The sequence below is a fragment of the Apostichopus japonicus genome, chromosome 22, assembly GCF_037975245.1.
Source record: "Apostichopus japonicus isolate 1M-3 chromosome 22, ASM3797524v1, whole genome shotgun sequence".
NCBI lineage: Eukaryota > Metazoa > Echinodermata > Holothuroidea > Aspidochirotida > Stichopodidae > Apostichopus > Apostichopus japonicus.
Genome location: NC_092582.1, coordinates 6132634 through 6154987, shown reverse-complemented (window position 1 = coordinate 6154987; position 22354 = coordinate 6132634). Strand labels below are relative to the sequence as shown.

General features: G+C 37.6%; 1 protein-coding gene and 1 long non-coding RNA gene across 2 annotated transcripts; one reads left to right on the top strand and one right to left on the bottom strand.

Annotated features, from left to right (window-relative positions):
• Positions 1–482: 482 nt before the first annotated feature.
• LOC139963565 (uncharacterized) lies at positions 483–4144 on the top strand. Its single transcript, XR_011791598.1, has 2 exons — positions 483–3301; positions 3338–4144. It is a non-coding gene; the product is annotated as an uncharacterized lncRNA (long non-coding RNA).
• Positions 2648–18511, bottom strand: LOC139963564 (ras-related protein Rab-14). Its single transcript, XM_071964427.1, has 7 exons — positions 18393–18511; positions 14264–14387; positions 13029–13143; positions 9448–9577; positions 8302–8420; positions 6573–6641; positions 2648–6074 (listed from the first exon to the last, which is right to left on the bottom strand). The coding sequence occupies exons 2-7, from the start codon at positions 14367–14369 to the stop codon at positions 5963–5965; spliced, it is 651 nt and encodes a 216-aa protein (XP_071820528.1). The 5' UTR covers positions 14370–14387; positions 18393–18511; the 3' UTR covers positions 2648–5962.
• Positions 18512–22354: the final 3843 nt, after the last annotated feature.

Here is a 22354-nt window from a genome sequence, read left to right as displayed (position 1 = left end):
GTACAGGTTTATCTGAAGAGAAATAAGTCTTCTTCCATCATATGCCATTGTCTTGAGACATCATGCAGTCTTTGCTAGGGATAGCTGTCTTCATTGCATTGATAGAAGATATATCCCAATCTACCTCCCCTCCACCCCAACTCCCCTAGACTAGAAGTATAACCAGACTAAGGAAGATTTGTACCTGTACATGGTTGTGTAGAGACCACCAAGTACAGGTATGAGTGCTAAATTTTCTTTAAAGCTGGTTTTGCAGAGAGAGTGTTACACTTCCTATTCATGAATTTCCCTCTTGCTTTTTACCATTTCTTTTTCTGGATTTTTCCATTTTTGTTTTTCATATCTCCCACTTTTCCTTCTCTCTCCTCCAGGGTGGGGGGGGGGGATGGCAGAGGTCTGGCTATCTTCTGGCATGGATGCAGGGGTTTGACTGCAAAAATCTTATAGGATGAGAATAGACCGTAAAACACATACCAACACAAAACAAATATTTGTTATATATTTTTGTTTATTACATCTTAGAAATCGACCCATTGTTCAATAACATAATAATACATCACAGTATCAATAGCAACAAAGGAAAGAGATTACACCATATTATCGACAGGAGCCTACAAAATTCTGTTTAAAGCGAATCGGAGCCATTCTTTTGCAGAAACTTAATAATTAAAATAACTTTAGGAGACATTCATCAGACAGATTTACCTCACTTTTTAAGATACTTGGTGTAGATAGATTTTTTGATCTAATCATGAGAGGAACTGCTTCTTTTTTTCCTATTAGAGCTACTGACAGAGATCAAATTGTGGTTGAATGAAATCAACCTGAAGCAATGTCAAACTTTCCACAGAAACTGCCCACAGTTGAGTTAATCAATGATGATAGAGGTCAACACAGGACCATAGCCACACTGGGGACAAGAGGGAGGTGGGAAGGGGACAACCCCATCTTAACAAGTTACAGGACACTTGTATTATTTCAAACTTCCCCTCCCTAAATTGTTGGTGCCCCTGCAAAACTTAGAATTCCCGGCTATGGGCCTGGGTCAACCTTTGAGAGTACTTTCCACACAAAATGACACCATGAGATCTCTCTCAATCATGTTATGATACATCTCAGAGAGAGAATGCCAAAAGTGTTACCAACTCAAATTTGTACATAGACTTAATTCACTATACTAAAGGTGGTAGGAGTAAACCTTGTCTTGATTTCACATTACAGGCTAATGTTATACCTACACAAGAACAATCTCTTGATATCGTCACCTAAGGCATGCTGCTTTTTCTTCTACAATAAGTACTCTCAATATTGATCAAGAGAAGTAGTTAATTTCTTTTGATTGAGTGTTATACAACAGTTACTGCCCTCTCCACCCACCCCCCCCCCCCAACCACACAAGATATTGCCACAAATGTATCATACTGCATTACACCCCTCTGCTTCCCTATGGCATCTCCATGTAGACTTTCGACAGGGAATTGCGATATCAGGTGACCGTGGAGAAAGTGAAAATGACATATATACATTTTCCATTCTAAGCATCCAAATGAATTTCACATATCTGTCCAATGCATTCTGATATTCCTGTATTGCACAAAGCAGTAGCACTGAATTTTTTTTACAAAAATGTCACATTTCATTACCACATTTTGTTGGTACATCCCAACAAAAAAACATTTGTTCCCAACAAAAATTCTTGCAGAATGTCACAACAAAGCTTACAATCACTTGATTCCCAATTACTTTTTATTTTTAATTAATTTCTATAATTAAGTAAAATAGAGCAGGAACCTCCCAAGACTTTCAATCTAAAACACATTTATACCACAAATACATTCATCATATATTGATTGCATTTTACCAAAACAATCCGCAGTGGCATTACCAACAACACCGATTGGTTGTTTACCAAAATAATTTCATCAATTTTAAATTTTTTAGTTATTTAGTTTCTGCAAAATTTTAGGTTAGCAATTATATCACTACATGAAATAAAAATTGAAATAGAGTTGACAGGTTTCACACTGATAGAAGCATATTGAGCTTACAAGTGAGACATATATATAGTGAGAGAAAAGACCTGTGACAAAGCATTGTATTCAATCAGTTTGAATGGAACTGAACCAATACATTAGTACTAGTTCAGTGAATTGCAATCACCACAGGCTTCGCTTAACTTGCTACACTTTCACTGAAGAAAAGGATTCCAATGTCCAGGATTCGACAATTTTTTGTCCCGAAACAATCACAGAAAGCTTTAATGTCATCTCTCTTGCTAACTTTAAATATAGCCCCATAAACTCTGCCTTGATACTCTGGACTAACATTCCACTTAAAAATTTGGTAGGTTTAGCTAATGAATGATAATGACATGTTAACTACACCGTGTCAAAGGTCAATTGAAAGAAATATACTCACATAGTTAACACTAAACACTGTACAGATGTTTGCAAAACTTAAAAAAAAAAAAAATAAGAGCAAAGGAAATATAATCATCCACCCACCCTGATCTTACTAATGTATACAAATTATTTAAGCCATCATATAAAAGATGGCTTCCCACTTTTGTTATTGTTTACCTCACTTTGGTGTGATTTTTGGAAGCAGTTAGCAAACAGACAAAGTTACGGGAAATAGAGACAGTTTCGTCTTGAGTCAAATCTCGATGCTAAATAATGACATGTTCCTCACTAAGTTAATAGTTACAATACATAATAATGGAATTTATTTACAACAGTATTATATCTTGGACACAGTTAAACATGTACATGTATGACTTTCTCATTCATATCCATTCCCTTCCATGTTTACATTAAAAACTATAACAACCTTCACACAACCATTGAATTAAAAAGGGAGGTGGATTGGTGATGGGGTGGTGGGGGGGGTGGTAGAACGAGGGTGGAGGTGGATGGAGGAAGGGGATGCATCCAGAGAGCAATGGGGGGGGTGGGAGAACAAGGGTGGATGTGGATGGAGGAGGGGTGCATCCAGAGAGCAGGTGGTGTTTCCAGAAGCTACGAAAGAAACTGTACTTCAGAGACTACTGTAGTAACACACATCAAATTAAGCACCTTGAAACTAAAGTCAATTGTGCATCTCTGCTATTTGTCTTTGCAGGTAGAGAGTACAATGGATACTGCAAATTTGTTTTCTAATTGAGAAATTCTTCTGATTTGCTACTGGCTTCATTCTTTGGGCTTAACGATTCTAGCAGAGCATTATCATGTTGCTATGCAAAACCATTATTGTAAGTCTGGAGTGTTAGATACAACTTTTGGGGGAAAATATGACAGAAAAGGTGACTCCAAGAAGGTGCAAGTTCCTGACATTGAAGGCAACACCAAACAATATCATTGTTTGGTATAAACTTGACATAGTCATTGTTTTGTGTATGTGCATTTGTGTGTGTGTGTGTGTGTGTTTATTGCGTGTCAACCAATTTCTCATCCAATGGCAGTGAATTATCATACTGATTGATGAAAGAGGATGGGACCTTAAAGAAATATCAGAGAAGACCTAAAACCAGGGTGTAACCGAGGGTGTAACGGCTGAAATAGACTAGTTCTACTTACAAAGTCTATCCAGTCATATCTGCCAGACTGCCACTATACAATGGTCTTGACTGAAAACCAACTTTAGCATCGCTAAAACCCTTCAAATGAAAATTGTTAGTTGTCTGAGGGGGAATCACTCGCAATAAAAAATTGTCAGAAATCGTTCGCAATCTACAAGGTAAGATACATTCACGGCACAGCTTGTCTGCTCATGTTTAGGGAACCTTCCAAACCGAGTTTGTGTGAAGACGACAGTTTTACAACCGCCACGATCGATGTTAACCATTGTATGTGGAACACATAACCAGTCTTGTGCATTTCATGCAGGTAAAAAAACTGCTTAACATTAAAAAAACCTTAAAATGTGCTTCTATGTTTTATTCTTTGAGATATAAGTAGCACTGGAATCTACTCTATGAAATAGAATGCATAAAGAAAAACATAAAAATAAGAAATTGGGAGGGGGGGAGTGGATGAGGGAGAATCAAATTCGTTTGTAACCTAAATGAAAGAAACTTTGCAATGCTGATACAAACAGCTGATATACATTTCAATGTAAAATATTTTTAACAGAAAAAAAATAATAATCTTGACTTACATTTTCCTGTACCAAATTAAATCCACTAGGCTTTACCACATATCTGTTAAATACAGGATTACGCTATGAAAATGGGGTAAAAAAAATGTTTTTATATCGTCAATGGTAAGCTTAATCTTCCACCGAGTGCTTCATCTCAAAGTACAAGAAGGATGCCTGTAGTTTAGCTTTCACCTATTGTATTCCATCTGCAATAACTCTCTGATACGACTTTCCATGACATTATGTCATTTTCTCACCCTTTTGATTTTATATATATAATATATGCTCACATCATCGATGTCATTACCAGGCCAGTAATTAATATTTCCTCAAAAACTGCTTTCATCAATTTCTGGGTAACTTAGACAACATTTAATTCAAGAGACTAAACAATGTAGCTTGGCACAGGTGTTACCTTCATAGTACGCTGAGCAAAGGGATAGGTTCTTAACATTATGGTGTACATGAAATGGAACAATTACTGAGCATCAATGTTGTTATTGTTACGAAAAGACAGATTAGCAGAAAATCACAGAGAGAAACAGAGGTTAAAGGAAGGATAATCAATTCTTGTCACTGACAAAAGTTGAGGAGGTATTTTAGGAAGAGAACGCTTCTAACTTTGGTTTAGTTCCATTTAATAAATTAGTCATTAAAATGAAATGTCTGATTCTTCCCATGGTAACAGACAAGCAGAATGACCAATTAATTTGCTCCAAACTATAGAACTTTTGACTGCTTCAACTCATCAAGAAAATATACAGCTAAATTACAGCTTAATATATGAATACAACTCAAGTATTATTCTGCCATGATGATTTCTGTAGTCAACAGAAAATGTTAAGAATAGATTAGAGTAAGGAAAGAATATTTGACAATATAAACTAAGAAGTCTGCGACACGTGGATGAAGTAATCGGGTCAAAGGTCTTATCAGAAGCTACTATTGTTGAGATTCAAAGGAACACAAACGAATTTTGACTCTTTGTCAATTAAGGTCCATGTATATTGGGAATGATAAGAAGAGACACTCTTTCGCCCAATACAGTTTGCCCTCTTCAACTACCCTCCCATCCCACCCTCTCTCCTTCCCCCTCCGAATGGGCGACTAAACCCTGTTAAAACTAGGGCAATAAAAGTGGTTTCACTGGTCAAATTGACATAAATCTTTACATTATTCACTATTTGAATATTACTTTAAACTGGTACAGCAGTGATACCGACCAGGCCTGGAAACTGCGATCGGAGAGAAAATCTTAAAGTTGATAATTTCACACTTTTTAATATAACTATGGTTTAATTACCTGGAATATTTCCTCAAATTGTCTGTCCACAGTAATATGAAAGGTCATCAGTGTCCGAGTGCAATCCTTTTCAACTTTATCTAGGAACCTTCCATGAATTTCAATCTCTCATTATTTGCTGACTAAATTCATGCATGCATCAGACCATTTCCTTCTGCCATCACTGAATTTTCAGAAACACTCTTTACTAATTACAGTACCCCCTGAGGCCTGATGACACAGCGGATGAACCGAAAGCCAGGGAATGTACCTTGTCAAAAACTCAAATGAGTTCATAATTATACATCAAACTGAGACTTTACACCCATAATTAGATTTGTCTCCACCTTTGGAAGATTACACGTTTATCCGAGACGAAATGGGAAAAAATGGAGAGCATAAATAGACCATAATTGTGGTTTTGGGGGATCAGGGAGGGATAGGGAGAGGGAGAGGGGGTGAATGTTATGATACAGGTTACCCATGGGTATGCATTAGGCAAGACCAGGATGGTGGATGCTATTTGGATGGACACAGCGAGGGTTAACACGAACAAGGTTCCTTTCCACCGCCTGCTTGATCCGCATTCTGTTGTGTGTTTAGAGGAGCTGGCGGCTTGTGCTGGACTCCTGTCTCTGCAGCGTTGAGATCCAAGCTACGAGATAAGAAAAGGATAATATCTCGATTAAGGACAATGAAAAGACGCCGGAGGGAGCTCGAGGCATCGGGAAGCTTTTGCATCCCAAAAAATTTCTCAAATATGAAACTTCTACGACATCAAAGACTGAGATGGGGATGAAGTCGAAGATGTTGAATTATTGTCGATATAAATATCCCTCCGTTACCACGGCAGAAAAAACTAACAGTATGTCTGAGATATTATTATGACCAATACTGTAAACAAGCTTTTCATTCCTTTCTCAATTTTCTTCCTTTTTTCCGCCCTTTTTCTCGTCCTTCAAACTGCAGTAAATTTGTCGTGTTTTCTTAACGACCTGTGAATTCATACATGTCTCGTGAGTATTCTGGTATTTTATTCTCAACAATTGCTCTCTTCCAGCTAATGCTGCTGTGACGGTTTCACTACACTGACTACCTTGCACACATCCAAAGAGAAAGGTTTATGCAGTGTGATAAGACTTTTGAACCTTACCTGCCATCAAGAATATTTTGATAGATTTTTCTGGCTGTGTCTAGGAATGCTTCTTCTACGTGTTCACCACTGTGAAATGCAAAAACGGTCAAAAATTGAATATATTTACGGAGAATATTTACTGACAAAGACAATCAGAGTCATTTCTTTGGCATTCAAACTCAAAATGAAATCACTATGACGAGATCATCCATTCTTAGAGGTCACAAAATTCTACCTACGTCACGGACACAATGACACCTATGTGATTACTTAGAGTCACGTTATTATAAGTACACAGACAGAGGAAACGATGATAAGTCGGTGAATAAATGTATTAGGTATCGTAGTGTAAAACGCTGTGCAAAATGGGGTAAATTGCTATACGAGTGCAAAGATGTACAGCAGTGTATTTTACACAGTAACCACGGCATTGTTTAAGAGGCAACGCTCGTTAGTCTTCAAAAGTGCTATGCAAACTTTTTACACTAAATTATTCCACTATACAGCCCTTTAAATGAGTATTTCCACTCCATCTGTGAAGGCACTGCAAAAAGGGTATTAAGAAGTTACTATATAAACTAGATAAGAGTTGAGGATTGTTTTTTCTGTTATGTAATAATCAGACCATATTTGCTTTATATCAGATCTTTCTGAAGCACTGAAAGTAGACATTTATTTATGAAGCACTGAAAAAAGACTTTTATTTCTAAAACACTGAAAATAGGCTTTTATTTCTGAAGCACTGAAAATAGACTTTTATTTCTGAAGCACTGAAAATAGACTTTTATTTCTGAAGCACTGATAATATACTTTTATTTCTGAAGCACTGAAAATAGACTAATATTTCTGTAGCACTGAAAATAGATTTTTAAGTAATCAAACAGGCCAACAGCGGGACAGAGAATTAGCAACTAACGGACAAAGACACAATAAAGATTTTTTACAGCCTTCCCTGTGTAAGGCAGAAACACTTGTCCCAAATATTTTCCCAGTAAGATGTCTGCCTCACCTTTTTGAAACTAAACATACAGGAAAAACAACATTTTTGGAAGTTTTGTGCTCTTTTTATCGATAATCGTGGACGTGACTGTACAAAAACAAATAGCACTTTGCTTTGTTTCTACATCATAGGGGATAGCCTTACTTTGAAAAATTATAGGGCCATTGTTCTTACACAATATTTGAGTAAGAACACAAACTACACCAGCATTGGTTTACAGATATAACACAATTAATGTGTAGCTATGACAATTATCTTTTAAAATATGCATAATCATAGATACTTTTCAAATGAGCAGGGTTGCATTTTCCATATTAATGACCAAAACTGATTTTTGAGGAAATTTTTGCTGGTAGCCTCTCAAACAATCTAGACTATTTCCAAATTTCTAATAACGTTGCATTAGGACTTGTAATTCATTCTCTCCTACTGTCATTTCAGATAATCGAACAATCATCAAATCCCGACCTAGTTTGCAAGGGAATCTGTCTCTGCGTGAAAATGTCAATTCTTAGCCTACATTGTCTTGGAGCCCTTGTCAATCTTTGAAAGGTATTATGATTCAAAAAACAATGGATAAATTATCAACTAAAAAAGAAGCATTCCAGAAATTCTTGCATGTTTTTCAGGTAAAAAAAAAAAGAAGACATTCAAAGAAATAATGAACTCAAAACCGTTCATTTTTTCTTCCAAAGTCACCAATTAAAACCAAGTATGCTGGAAACCAAGCTAGCTTAGTTTACTTACGTTTTCGCACTGGCTTCTAAAAAGAGGAGGCCATTCTCTTCGGCGAACTGCTTGGCCTCTTCGTATGTCACGTCCCTTTGGGCCTCCAAATCGCTTTTGTTACCGATTAGAAATATGACCTGAAACGAAATGGTTACATGCTGAACATTCAAGCCAATCAGGATATTTGTAACCTTTCAAATAAATACTGCGATTAAAAGAAAAGGCAAATCGGCTCTTTACGATACAAATTTTTCTACCTGACAAGCTGAACCATGAATAATTAGTGTTATAATGGATAATGACAATTCTCTGTAGCAGCAATATCACAGACAAAAGATCAATCTTGTAACAACTTCATAAACAGAAGTACATCAATGAAATTAAACCAACTTTCAGTAATACTTTATTTTCATCCAAGAAAAGGAGAGTCGAGAGACTCTATTATTGATGGATTGAGGATCAAAACATTAATTTCATTTATTTTTCCATTTTTTGCATTAATTTAAGTAGTCCATGAGCTTATGAACCTTAAAACATGATTGATACAGCTAATTGCTATATAAGAGGGTCTTTAGCCAAATCAGGTATTCAATATGAATTTAGTACCTTATTTTTGTATACATGCTGGAAATAATGTACTGTCCTGTTATCATATAATAAAGTAGGATGAAACCGTTTTCACAAATTTTCTACTCTAAAATTTGTCCATTTGCAAATTGGAGAAAGTAACAAATACACCACAGAAACACACCATGCACAATGGTGCAAGGAAGTTGTGCAACCAACCACTCTACATCAAGCCCCATTTATAAAATGAGCACTCAATATTCTATCAACAACTGTAGCATTCAAAACTTAACTTAATTATTATAATACAATATTATAATAACTAATCATTCTCCTGAGTCACAAAAAGTAACTGCTTGCATAATTTTCAACATCGATTTGTCATTTGATGGGATTCATTAATAGGCAGATCTGTTGCCTCGATCAGTGATATGACCTACGATTTATGTATGAAAAATTTCAGACAAAAAGTGAGAGAAAACATGAATTTGCACTTGACATTAAAAGCAATTAAAAAAAAACAAAAAAACATAAAGACAAAAGATTTAAGAATCCCTGACAAATATTGAGTTTCTGTTTGGCAAGAATGATACTCACTGTATTTGGATTTGTAAGGTTCCTAGCATCTGTAAGCCAGCTACTGAGATGGTTGTATGTACTTCTCCTTGTGATATCATAGACCATTAATGCCCCAGCAGCACCTCTGTAGTAACTCCTGGTAACAGCCCTGAAAACAAGATTACACCAAGCCCTTAAGAAGCCATCTGTATTTGATCTTTAAAGCAAACTTACAAAGAACAACAGGTGCCTCTTTAACCTTGACCTTGCCTTGGCAAACACTGTATGACTTTGGGGAAGTGTGGGTGGGATAGGGTAGTCTTTAACAGTTTTCAGTCAATATGTTTAACAGACAATAATCACAACAAAGAAATCTACCAATAATGTACCTTTGAGAATCTGAACGAAGAAGATAAAACTGAAATGTTCAAAGAAAAGATGCTTGTTTTGTGTCTGACAGGGACGTAGCCAGGGGGGGAGCAGGGGGAGCGACCGCTCCCCCCCTTTTAGTGTCGATTTTGTTTTTAAACTGTTGTTTTTTTAGCATGGTATTTTGTCAGTGCTCTTTTGATCTTGAATACTCGTCAGCTCCGTTAACTCGATTATAATCGTAGTAACATTCACGCCTACTGATTCAACTACTAACTTAGTTTGGCAGATGCAATTAGCTAAATTTAGCCTATAGCCTATTACAAGCCTACAGTTGGCCACTGCGTAATAAAATACATATCTACCTAACCGCACTCTATGGAATGTCACGTACGGTATGCACAACAACGTCGACAACGTTCGTTCTCATCCTTTCTATGATTCGTCCTAAGTTGTTGCACAAACAGCATGTTATGAAGCTAAGCTATAGCAATCGTACGTGATACGCACTTCCTTTAAATAATTATTACACTGCTAACGATAACGATATTTGTTTTTAGGCCACTGCATATCTGGCTATATTACAAAATATGAAAGTTTATATTGTCCATCAGTTAAGTTCGTCAAATGTATTAAAGTCCAGACATTGGACTTTAAACAAGAATCATCCTACTGGAAAAATTGTAAAAGAGTACTATGTTTGTCTTTCTGATGTATTATGTAAAAGAACATGTAAAAGAATTCAAACAAGAAACAAAAACTGCTGATAATATGATATCCGTGATCAGGGGCGTAGCCAGTATGTAGCACTGTAGGCCCGGGCCTACACTTTTTTGGCCAAGTTATCTTTTTTAAAAACACCCATATTTCAAATCCATAAGCTTGCTGGACGAGTTTAAGAGTCCAGACAGGAATAACTATTGAAATGAACGTAGCAAGAATATGGCTAAATTAGGTGACCTAGTCTTCTAATTTAGGCTGTCATTTCTATCGCGTGCCGTTTCATTCAAGACTCTACCCGCCGAAAAAGTCTAGAATCCGATCTTGTCAGTTTTTTTAACATCTAGTTAAGAACCCGTTTACGCAGATAATATTTCAGTTGAGAAATTTGCATCAGATGGCAATCGTCGGATAGCTCTCGCCTTCTCTAATATTAGGCTAACTTAAACATTTACAGTTGTATCAAAGACAATTACTGACTATAGTTGTATCAAAGACATTTCTGGCCTATCTATATATGTATCTACAAGTATCAGCAGTTGAAAAGTAAGACTACTCTGTACATGTACTTTGCTAATTTTAAATACCGAACGATTATGTAGTATTGAATTACGTACTATTTTAACTCGTTTGTTTTTTTGGATTAAAAGTGATATTGAATGAGGTGTCTCAAGTTAGCAAGAGGCCATGGAACCAGAATGAACACTCGGGAAGGGCCGTTTCCGGCCATCTGGGGGGTTTGTAAAACCAAAAATTTTCTTGTACGCTCCGCGCCAACCAATGGTGGCGCTCCGCTCAGATAGTCGTGCCTACAATTTTGAAAATCCATATCAGTCGCAAAAAGTGCTCCCCCCCTTTCAAATTCCTGGCTACGTCGCTGGTGTCTGATGCTTGGCTGGTGAAAGAGGGGGGAATAAACCATTGATGGTCTAAAAATATGGAGGATTGAAGGTGATTTGAGGCATTTAAGAAAATCCTGGGTTTAAACAGGCCGACGAATGGGTTGGGGAGCCCTATGCTAAACTTTGACCTGTTCTAGGACAAAATCTAAAAGGACATGGTGGCAACAAATTGAACATACATTCTATAATAGCCCAAGCCATCAGCTATTATATGGTAGGTACAGACAGAATATGTCAGTTGAAAATTTCTATATTTGCTCTGGCAGCCTTTGAAAGTGACATATATGTAGTGTGTAAGTCAATGGAGGATTTTATTGTAGTACACAACCTATAGCAAACGCATACATAACAGCACCGTTTCACTAAAGACATGTGCATGGTATTCACATATCTGTGTGTACTTGTTCACTTCAATGTGGCTGCAAGCAGTGAGAGTTTCTTGAACCAGAAGTGATCATCTGCATTGTATAATGAAAGCTATTAAATTACCCAAGATATCTACCTATGTGCTGTGTGGACTGCAATTACAAATTTATGACACATGAGTCTGTACGTAGGACATACAATACAGGGCTCTCCTTTGCTAATATTATATAGAGGGTATGTAGATAGTGCAAGCAGATTTTTTACTTTTGAAAATTTTAAGCAAATCAATTTGTGAAGGAAACTGAATGGATTCTCAACCTCCCACCACCCAGACATATTTTATTATTTGTATTAAACACATTTGAAAAGAAATGGGAAATTTCAACAAATCAGATAAAAAAAAAATCAAAATGAAAATTGACTTTATCAAGCTAATAAACTATATCCTGTAGTTATGCTACATTAAGTTACACATTTATCTACTGTAAATGTATCCAAACAACTTATTTAACTGAAGCGTTTCTTATTCTCACTGCAGCAGTTTAACAGAGTATCAACTAACAACACAAACTTGTGTAAACTTGTACAGTGATTGCAATTGAGGTTTCTCTTTCACCAAGATATCCCAAGTTTTTTCTTCTCACAGCAGCAGTTTAAAAGTGGTATCAACCAACAACACAAACTTGTGTAAACTTGTATGGTGATTGCAGTTTAGGTTTCTCTTTCACCAAGATATCCCAAGTTTCTTATTCTCACTGCAGCAGTTCAATAGGGTATCAACCAACAACACAAACTTGTGTCAACTTGTACAGTGATTACAATTAGGTTTCTCTTTCACTAAGATATCCCAAGTTTCTTATTCTCACTGCAGCAGTTCAAAGTGGTATCAACCAACAACACAAACTTGTGTAAACTTGTACAGTGATTACAATTTAGGTTTCTCTTTCACTAAGATATCCCAAGTTTCTTATTCTCACTGCAGCAGTTCAAAGTGGTATCAACCAACAACACAAACTTGTTTAAACTTTTATAGTGATTAAATTCCTACATACTGATTTACTATTGAGATACAGTAATCACCTTTCCCACACAAATATATATGTTTTTGTTATACGGTAGGGTCACATTTCAAGTTTAAACTCTGTGAGATCATGAATTAACATTATTTTGGGATAACAGAGTGAAATCAAGAAGGTGCTCATTTTTTGAAGAATCCGTCCACACTCTATTAAAAAGCTAAAGTTGCTTTAAAGAGATTGTTACCTAAATCTTTCTTGTCCAGCTGTGTCCCAGATCTGAAGTTTAATCTTCTGCCCTGATACTTCAATTATCCTGGTTCCAAACTCAACACCAATCGTGTGCGGGCAGTCTGCCATAACTAGAAAAGAGAAACGGAGGCACAGGTCAATTCAACGAAACGCTTATCATAAGAAAAGATCTTTTAACAGGTTAAAGCATTAACCTTCTTTCTTTCTTTTTTGTTGGAAAAATATGTGTTACTATGTGTGATGACTTCAAAAGATGTATGTGCGATGAGTGAAGGGAACAAAATATTTTTAATCCATGAATCCGTTAAATTGTGAAAATTTCCACTGTACAGTAGCCCAGATTTATTTGCATTTAAGCTTATTTTCATAAGCAATGCAAACTTGCAAAGGCTTCATGGCTATTTTGAACTGCCCGGCTCTTCAAGTTAATAGACATTATACTGTCCATAATTCTTCCAAATAACTGAACAAACCTAGAATATTGATGTACAGTAAATAGTTTCTGATTATCTTTCCTCTCATTGCTGTTCAAATATCTGCTTAAAATCATGGCTAATAAAAAACATTTAATTTGACCAATAATGCTATGCAAACTCCTTGGGTATGGTAATGTTTTAACCAATCACATTTTCTGTCAGGTTTTTTTATTTTTTAAAGAAACTGCTTAGTTACTCCATACACTTAAAAGGTAGCTGACTGCTTCTTGCATATACAGTATGAATAAAAAGGAGTACTTTGTGCTGAGAGGAATCCACAAATAACTCAATTTATATTCTACAGAGCAACTCAGGGCTTTATGGAGTTTGTTTACCATAGTAAATATATGCAGATGTGTTGGTGAACTACTCTACAGGTTGAATCATAGCAGGGCACATCTCCTGTTGGGTGGGGGGGGGGGGGGGGAAAGACCTACAAGCTGCAGCATCTTATAGATATCTCCCAGTTTTAAATAGCTATTTTCAAGGACAAAAGTACATGTAAGATAAAGGAATTATGTATGCAATTTCCATCAGAATGCATCTCATTATGCTGATCAAAGTTATCAACATGTTGGGAGGTAAATATCCTCAAAAAAACAAAACAAATTATGATGGTAACACCTATGCTGAAAATACTTACCTTTCTTTTCTTGTTGTTTTTGTTGGGAGGTAAATATTTTTGTTGGGAGGTAAATATCCTCAAAAAAACAAAACAAATTATGATGGTAACACCCATGCTGAAAATACTTACATTTCTTTTCTGTAAACTGATGCAGTAGACATGACTTCCCTACACCCATATCACCTATAATAATGTACTTAAAAATGTATGAATAGTTGTATGGTCCTGACGTCATCTTGACTCCTTCTTACTTCTGAAATGAGATAATAAAAAAAACAGACATTTTTCACTTCAAGTTCAACTGTCACTCGTTACTTGTTAGATTTTGCTACATGAAGAAAACATCTTTGAGCACAAGTAAGCAGAGTGCAGCTTATGAGCAAAGTTTTCAAAACTCTATAAAATGCTGCCTGTAAAATCAGATAAGATCACCTTTATGAAACCCCACAATGGAGAGAGAGAGAGAATGAGAGAGAGGAGTACATATAAAGGCCCACATTATAGTTTGTAAAATATTGTAATGCTGCTGATGTTTTACCTTATTCTTCAAAAAATAAATTCATCCAAAGGTACAATAACAATGAATATTTGCAAGCTTATAGTATCTTATAAGCACCAATGCACTGCTCATTGCATGGATGATTTGTTAAATAAGCACCAGTGCAGCACTCATTTAACCGACAATCAGGTAAATAAGCACCCCTTATTAAACCATGATGGGGTAAATAGGCGCTAGTGCATCACTTACGTAACAAACAATCATGTATATAAGCACCAATGCATTGTCTATTGAACCGAAAAAATCAGGTCAATAAGCACCAGTGCATCACACATGGAACAGGGGCGGGGGGGGGGGTAAATATATATTCCACTTATTGACTGATTGGGTACATATGCAAGCACCAATGAAGCACTTGTTCAATTTCATTCAAATATTTTTACAACTGTCTAAGGTGTGCCTCCCTCCTACCCTTCCCTCCACACATACAAATCTGGATAGGGTGTATAAGAGTAGAAAGTATACTGAAACAAAAGTACACGGTTCCCTACTTTAATGTTTGACCAACCGGCCCACAGTGCCAGGTTGACAGTACAACTATAGAATAACCCGCCAACAAGTAAGTCCACAGTCAGGGATGTAAGTGCAGCCAAAAAAAAAACCGGAAAAATATTCGGAGACCCCAGGTGAATGCCGTCCTAACACATCCTACTCCTAGCTCTGACTACTTACACACTATCGTTACTGTATGTTAGGCTAGCTTAGAAGTATTAGCGCTAACACATCCTACCCCTAGCTCTTACTACTTACACACTATCATTATGTTAGGCTAGCTCAAAGTTACGAATACGTCGCAGCGAACTACGGAATAAAAAACAGTCTCACATTCGAATGCGATCACAAATATCGACTTTCATATGCGTATCCCGTAGATTTCCGCCGCTCACAAATATCACAAGCGTTAATTCCAAAACTTATGTCGAGCATCAGCAGTTACGAAGATATTAATTAGCAGTCCAATCAACATGAATTAGGCAAGGTTTTTCAACGACAGAAATGAGCTATAGCGATTTGAAGTTCGCACGTACGCAACGATATTCACATGGCACAATGTTGTACAGTGCAATGCGATGATGCGAAACTGGAAATGGTATTTTGAGTGATCGATGAGTGAAAATTGAAGTTAGCTTGCTGCAACGGGCCAGGCATTTTTGCCGCGTTGTGTCTTTGATATTCGAACAATTTTGTGGAACTTTATTGGAATTAAAAAAAAAACGGATTTCCGTAAAAATACGGAAGACTTACATCCCTGCACAGTGTAGCTGGCTAAATCGTCACACATTTACACAATGCACACACAGTACATGAAGATTAACAGCTCTCGTTCAAAACACACATCTCATTCATGTACTAGAACAATAGCTATGGCTTATGATGAGGCAACAAATGGCTCTGGCTTCATAAAAAATTATTACAAGCATTACATTGATATGAAAGTATTCCATCAATGTTTGCTTTACACAGAATTCACGGAGCAAGTATAGAATACCCCTTTGGAGAGTACTTTCTCATTAAAATACTGCAAGGGTATTTGATGAATTGACGAAGTATCCAACACAGCCAGTGTAGCCACTTCCCCACCTACTGTTGGACTTGAATTTTTTTCCAACTTCCTTAATATTACAATCGTGTAATTAAAGACTTCACGATGAAGAGAATGAAGTAGGTGTAGCCACTCCTGGGAAAACCTTTAGGCTTCTAAAGTCTTCCTTTCAAAACTTTCTTAACATTAAACTGGCATAAGAAACAATTGGGTTCAATGATGGGTTGTTCTCATACTGCAAGGGTATTTGACAAAGTATAACCACCCAGCTGGTGTAGCCACTACCCATCCAACCTTTTTCAAAAGATTTTGGAAAATCCATTTAGCCACTAGATTTGAGGGGGTGTTTTCGCATGGAGGGGTATTCTATTATTGCTCCCAAGTTGATTGACAGTGAATCACCTAGAAACTTGGTTCAACTATATAGAATACCCTGCAAACATGTACATCCATGGTGCAGCCGGCTACATCTTCACACGTACACACAATGCCCACACAGTACACACGCAATAAAAGACTTCTTCTTGATGGAGCGGACAGAGCCATTGTAGCCACTATAGGGAAAAGTTTTGGACTGAAATTTATTAACATTAAACTCGCGTAGGAATCGATTAGGGTCAATGATGGGTCGCTCTCATGATAGGGTATTTGACAAAGGGTTTCAGTTGTTTTCCGCATACGTTACTTTCCGCTGATTACTTTCCGCTGAAAAAATTCTTCTGCGGAAAACACCTTTTTTTCACCTTCCTGTATACTATATTTTCCGCAATTTTAGGATACCAAATTCAGGCAGGATGATTAAAATAACATGAGAAAGTATCAAAGAACGTCGATAAAGGATGGTTAGACTGAGTTCGTGTCAGAAAAGTTAAGCTGCTTATAATACAAAGGAGGCTTGGGGGTGTGTAATTAGGGATTATTAAAGAAGTATGTGGTGGTCGGCCGATAAAAGGGCAAAAGGACACCCGCGTTATGAAGGATTGACTATCTAATAAAGTATTAAAAGTGCGGTCCGCGTAATGATAGTTTAAAAAAAAAAGTTGTAAAAGGCGGTATCTTTGATTTTCGCTGGAAATGGCTGTATAAGTAAGGGCTGTTTTAATAGCCGCACACGCATTTTGCACCACCTTTCTTACGAGTTACATCTAAAATCATGGCCGATTTATCCTGTTACAGTTAAATCCTCTCCACCTTCCTAAATCAGTCCATGTGCCTAATCAATTCAGTAAGTTATTCTGTTCCTCCAAAACAAAAAACGTTACTTTCCGCTGAAAAAAACGTTGTTTTCCGCTGACAAATTTGTTTGCGGAAAACACCATTTTGTTTCAGCGGAAAGTAACTTGTGCGGAAAACAACGGTACCCGGACAAAGTATCCAACGGAGCTGTAATAGCCACTGTTGAGGAAACCTTTGTGACTACATTTTCAAACTTTCTAGACATTAAGCCTGCATAATAAAATCATAATAAAATCATGGAGCTGACGTAACCACTCCTACCTTTGGAAACCCCAGTGTAGCCACTTGTTTTTTGGGGTTTTCATGTGGCGACTATTCTATAATTGCTCTGAAAAGCTCAAGATGATTTAGGCTACAGATAGGAGTTACTTTTGCAGAAAGTAGGCCTAGGTCAATACATAAATTGCAAGTAACTTTCCATCATAAAAATGGTAGAAAATTATGGAGGAAACCAATGTCTCCAATTCGACTTAACCTAGCTGTAGTCTACCACTACCAGCAAAGCAGCCTGTAGGGTGTGTGCATCCAAATTTGCTGTTTGCTTTCTCCTTATGCCGATGGCTTCATTCGTAATGAAGACAATGATAACCCTAACTTATAGTGATAGTCGTTACTTGCGGTAGGTTACAATACATACAATGTGCAAACAAATGCAAACCGAAAGGACTTTATCGTCAGACTTTTAACGTTAGGCTACAGCTTACTTACACTTACAGTTAAGACAGTATATTACGACCTAGATTGATCGATAACATTAGGCCACACATAAAACGTACATGATTTAGCAACAACAATGTCACATATCGTTATAAATTGAGCTAGCAACAGATTTTGTCGGAATGCGCCGTTTAGTAAAGCATTTATTTTGAACAGGTACAAACGAAAGAAAATTTTAACCAACGGATGTACGTAGAACTTACATTCTCCGACCAGGAGAAGTCTATTTACGGCAAAAAATATAGCAAAATTTCCTGCTCATCGGTCATACAAGAGATTCTGTCGATTAAAGTTGTGAATGATAAAGAATGAATTTACATACTAAAATACAAAAAATACAAAAATCGTTCCAATATAAACTAAATCACCACTATTTTAAAACAGTATAAATTATATCTATTTTAATTACTATAATATATTTTAAAGCGTATGTTAGCAATATTTGTAAGTATATGATAAATATTTTCAGCAATATTATTTCGATTGGCAATAGGAACGCCTTCACACGAGTGACGTATTTCAGTCAGTCAATCTGACTCAGGTGACCTAATATTTTAGAATACATCATCATGGTTGGTGGTTGGTCGTACAAATACGACTTTTTTGGACGGTCTATACTTGGGCTTGGTTCAAGGGGGTTCCTCATTTATTTTACCTGTGAACATTTCGCGTGGAGTGAACGCGTTTGTAATGTTTCAATTTCGTACTATTCACAACGCAAAACCGGAAACATACAAAAATTGTTTCCGTCTACTCTAACGTATACGAAACGTACATACTAATATTTGTCAAAGTACCCCACAGGAACCTTGGTCTTACCCATGGGCGTATAGCTTTTCTAGGGTGGGGGCTAGCTTTTCTAGGGTGGGGGCAAGCTAGTCGGATCAATCGAAGATGACGTCACATGGGAATCAGAATGACGTCATACTACAACACATTCAGAACACTGAGTTATCAATACCCGGATATTGTGACTGTTAAGACCCTCCGTCTATCACATCAACAGTATTCTTGAGACATTGGACGATATCAGGTGCGTATCCAGGGGGGGGGGGCGTTGGGGGCGCGCGCCCCCCGGGTAAGGAAAAGAGGAGAGAAAAAAAGAGAAGAAAAAAGGGAAAAGGAGGGGAAAAAAGAAAAGGAGGAGAGGAAGGAAGGGAAAAGAAAAAGAAAAAGAGAGAAAAAGGAGAAAAGGAGGGAGTAGAAGATAGCCAAGACCTCGGGAAGAGAAAGAGGAACAGTCATAGTTAAAGCGCTGATCCCTATAATATACACAGGGTAGCCAGTGACAGATCAAGGATTACGGAGGGGGTGTGCGCCTCACCCTACCCCTTACCCCGACAACTCCATTTTTGACGTTTCCGTTTTTCCTCTCTCACTAATGTACTTGAACTCGACCGAGTCGTCGGGGAACATAACGCATTTCGGGAAGGGGGCGACCGCCCCCCCCCCGAGCAAATTTTCTTAATGACATCGCTAGTAATTTCAAAATAGACAATGCTTAGATGCAACTTACAAGGCCTGGGAAGTGTCATTTCCAGCGATCTGGGAGGCATTTTCGGCCAAAATTTTTCTTGTACGCTTCGCGCCAACTCATAGTGGCGCTTCGCTTAGATAGTTTGCCTACAGGCTTCGCCCTCCCTTGGCAATTACTCGCTACACGCCTGTTCGAATTTGTAAAGCAAAGAGCAGATATAACATCATATCAATGAGCATTGAAATGCATGTTCCACGATGAACAGCCTCAAAAACTGTCAATGTATGTAGTCAAAGGCGTAGGAGCCAGATTGGATTTGGGGGCTGTAATGACTTGCCCGAGAAAAAAGCCAAAATTTTTCGCGCGCGGAGCGCGCATTCAACATGTCGATGCCAATATCATATAGGCAAGATCGGTCATTACATTGTATGGCATCGTGTACCTTGCGGTCCGTGAAAGTTGCACAGTATACCGCCGGATGCTAATGTAAACAACCAAATGTCTTATGTAGATGGAGAAAAAACATATAGATCCATTTATATCAAAACTCTCTTTTACAGTAGTAATGTCGGCCAAGCTTAGAACTTTATTTAAATTACCAAGCAGATCATTTTAAGCTATTCATTGCTATTTATTTTTCTTTCAGTAGGTGCCCGAAAAAAATGGGAAAACAATTGGGGGGGGGGGGGCTGCAGCCCCCGCCTCCTACGGGACCTACGCCTATGAGTGAAGTGTTCGGTTTCGATATACCTGATATCGGAAATATCTGCTATTTTTCTGTTCCTTCAACCAAGTTTTGTAAAAGCCATTATAAGATGTTTTAATATTTCTACACCAATAAATTAACTGTGTCGGAATTTTCGAAAATTTCCTCACCAACATTCTTCATCATACTTTCCTCTACTCGTTCAATTTTGACCTGTCTGTTAGCGGTTCAAGGAGGTTTTTCTATATTGGTTGTCTATAGATTGAATTTTGTGCAACATTATGGGTATGTTTTCAAGTGATTTTATTCACGAGAAAAGTGAATTTTCAAATTCTCAACAAGTAATGGGCTTAAAACCTTGAAAAGTGGGGCTTTCGGATATTGTGGGCCGTGACGTAGAATAACCTACAAAAGCAATCATCCATAGGACATGCAATGAGGTCGAACGTGATGTGTGACTGGTGACAATCTTCAAAAAGGTTATGGATGGAAAAAAAGTTTGGAAAATACTTGGTTCTCAGGCAAAAGTGTACATCTGGTTGCTCATTTTCAAGCCCGAGAAGTGCCATTTCCGGTGATCTGGGGGGTATCAAAACCAGAAATTTTCTTGTACGCTCCGCGCCAACCGATGGTGGCGCTCCGCTTAGATAGTAATTCGCGCCCCCCGGGTTAGAAAATCCTGGATACGCGCCTGGATATATTGCCTGTACTGAATATTCCGACTTACCTTTTCCGTCTTACACGTGGAGTGATCTTCATGATGGTTATTGTTTTCATTAAAGACCTGAAAGGTGTGTGTGTGGTGGGGGGGGGGGGTGGGGTGGAGGGGAGGGAGGGGTATTTGTGTTACGTCCCCACAGCTCAAAAAGTTGGGGACATTTCGCCCGTCCCCACGGTGTTCAACGCCCATGTTTTTACTTGTCCTGTCTCTTTCATATTGTTTTTAGTGTGCATGTTATGTTTATTTTATAGGGATAGCGAAGTCTGCGTTAATTGATATGATGAAGATGCTTTTTTAATGATAAAAACATGGTACTTAATATTTTAATTGTATTACGGGAATTAATTAATAAGTAAGTGTACTATAATCAATGATAAGTAGTATTATGGCAACAGTGGAAAGCAGCGCGGAAAAAAAAATGAACTTTCAAAGACAGCTGAAGTACACGTTGATTATAACACGACACATGTGAATGCTGAAAATGCATTTCAGCATTCCAATAAAGGCTGTACAATAGTCTGCCAACTATACATTGGCAAAGATCAGCTAATATATATGGCCTATCTAAAACGAGCTACGTATAGTTCTTTACCCAGTTTCTTCAAATGACGAAGCCTGCCAAATGAACTTGTGCTTTTGTTGAATCAGTGCCATATGACTGCATTGACTTTCATGGCAGGGAATCAACTGATATTCATATTGATTCCGAAATCATAGACAGGCCCAATACTGCTCCATGATCTATCATCGCCTGTGTAACGCCAATTGTATAGAGTGACTTAGTCATGCATGCAGCTACTCCCATGCAGTGGTGGGTGGGGCACGGTGAGTACATTGGTCTAGGGGGGTCATGGCCGCGTCCGTAGAAAATCCAAATTAGTAAAAATAAGAAATATATTGATATGTCACAGCTTCCGGGGTTTCCCCCAGCTAGTGGACCCCAGACTGGGCTTTCAAATACGTACATTCCATAGATCCTATTTGGAATGTATTTTTTTGTCCTTAAAATTACTATCATAGAACATTAATTATCTGAAAAGTGGAAAGTTTAAGCCGAAGTTCCCGGGACTCCCATTAGGGCTTAGAATACATTCCGTAGAAATTTGATTCCTATCTCTAACAACTTGACGTCTCAGATACGACCCAACTTCAACGGGCTTTGCCACATGGACACCGCTAGGGCTTGGCGATATATTCAACAGACTAAAATAAGAGTCATTATTTATCTTTCTTACATACATCGATGTGCTCCGTATTAGTA

Excerpts from the sequence above, each read along its gene's own strand:
- LOC139963564 (XM_071964427.1), bottom strand. The coding sequence starts at position 14,369 with ATGACGTCAGGACCATACAACTATTCATACATTTTTAAGTACATTATT. Across the intron at positions 8,421-9,447 it reads ACCTTACAAATCCAAATACA|GTCATATTTCTAATCGGTAA; the intron begins GTGAGTATCATT and ends ATTTCGTTTCAG. Across the intron at positions 6,642-8,301 it reads TTAGAAGCCAGTGCGAAAAC|TGGTGAACACGTAGAAGAAG; the intron begins GTAAGTAAACTA and ends TGCATTTCACAG.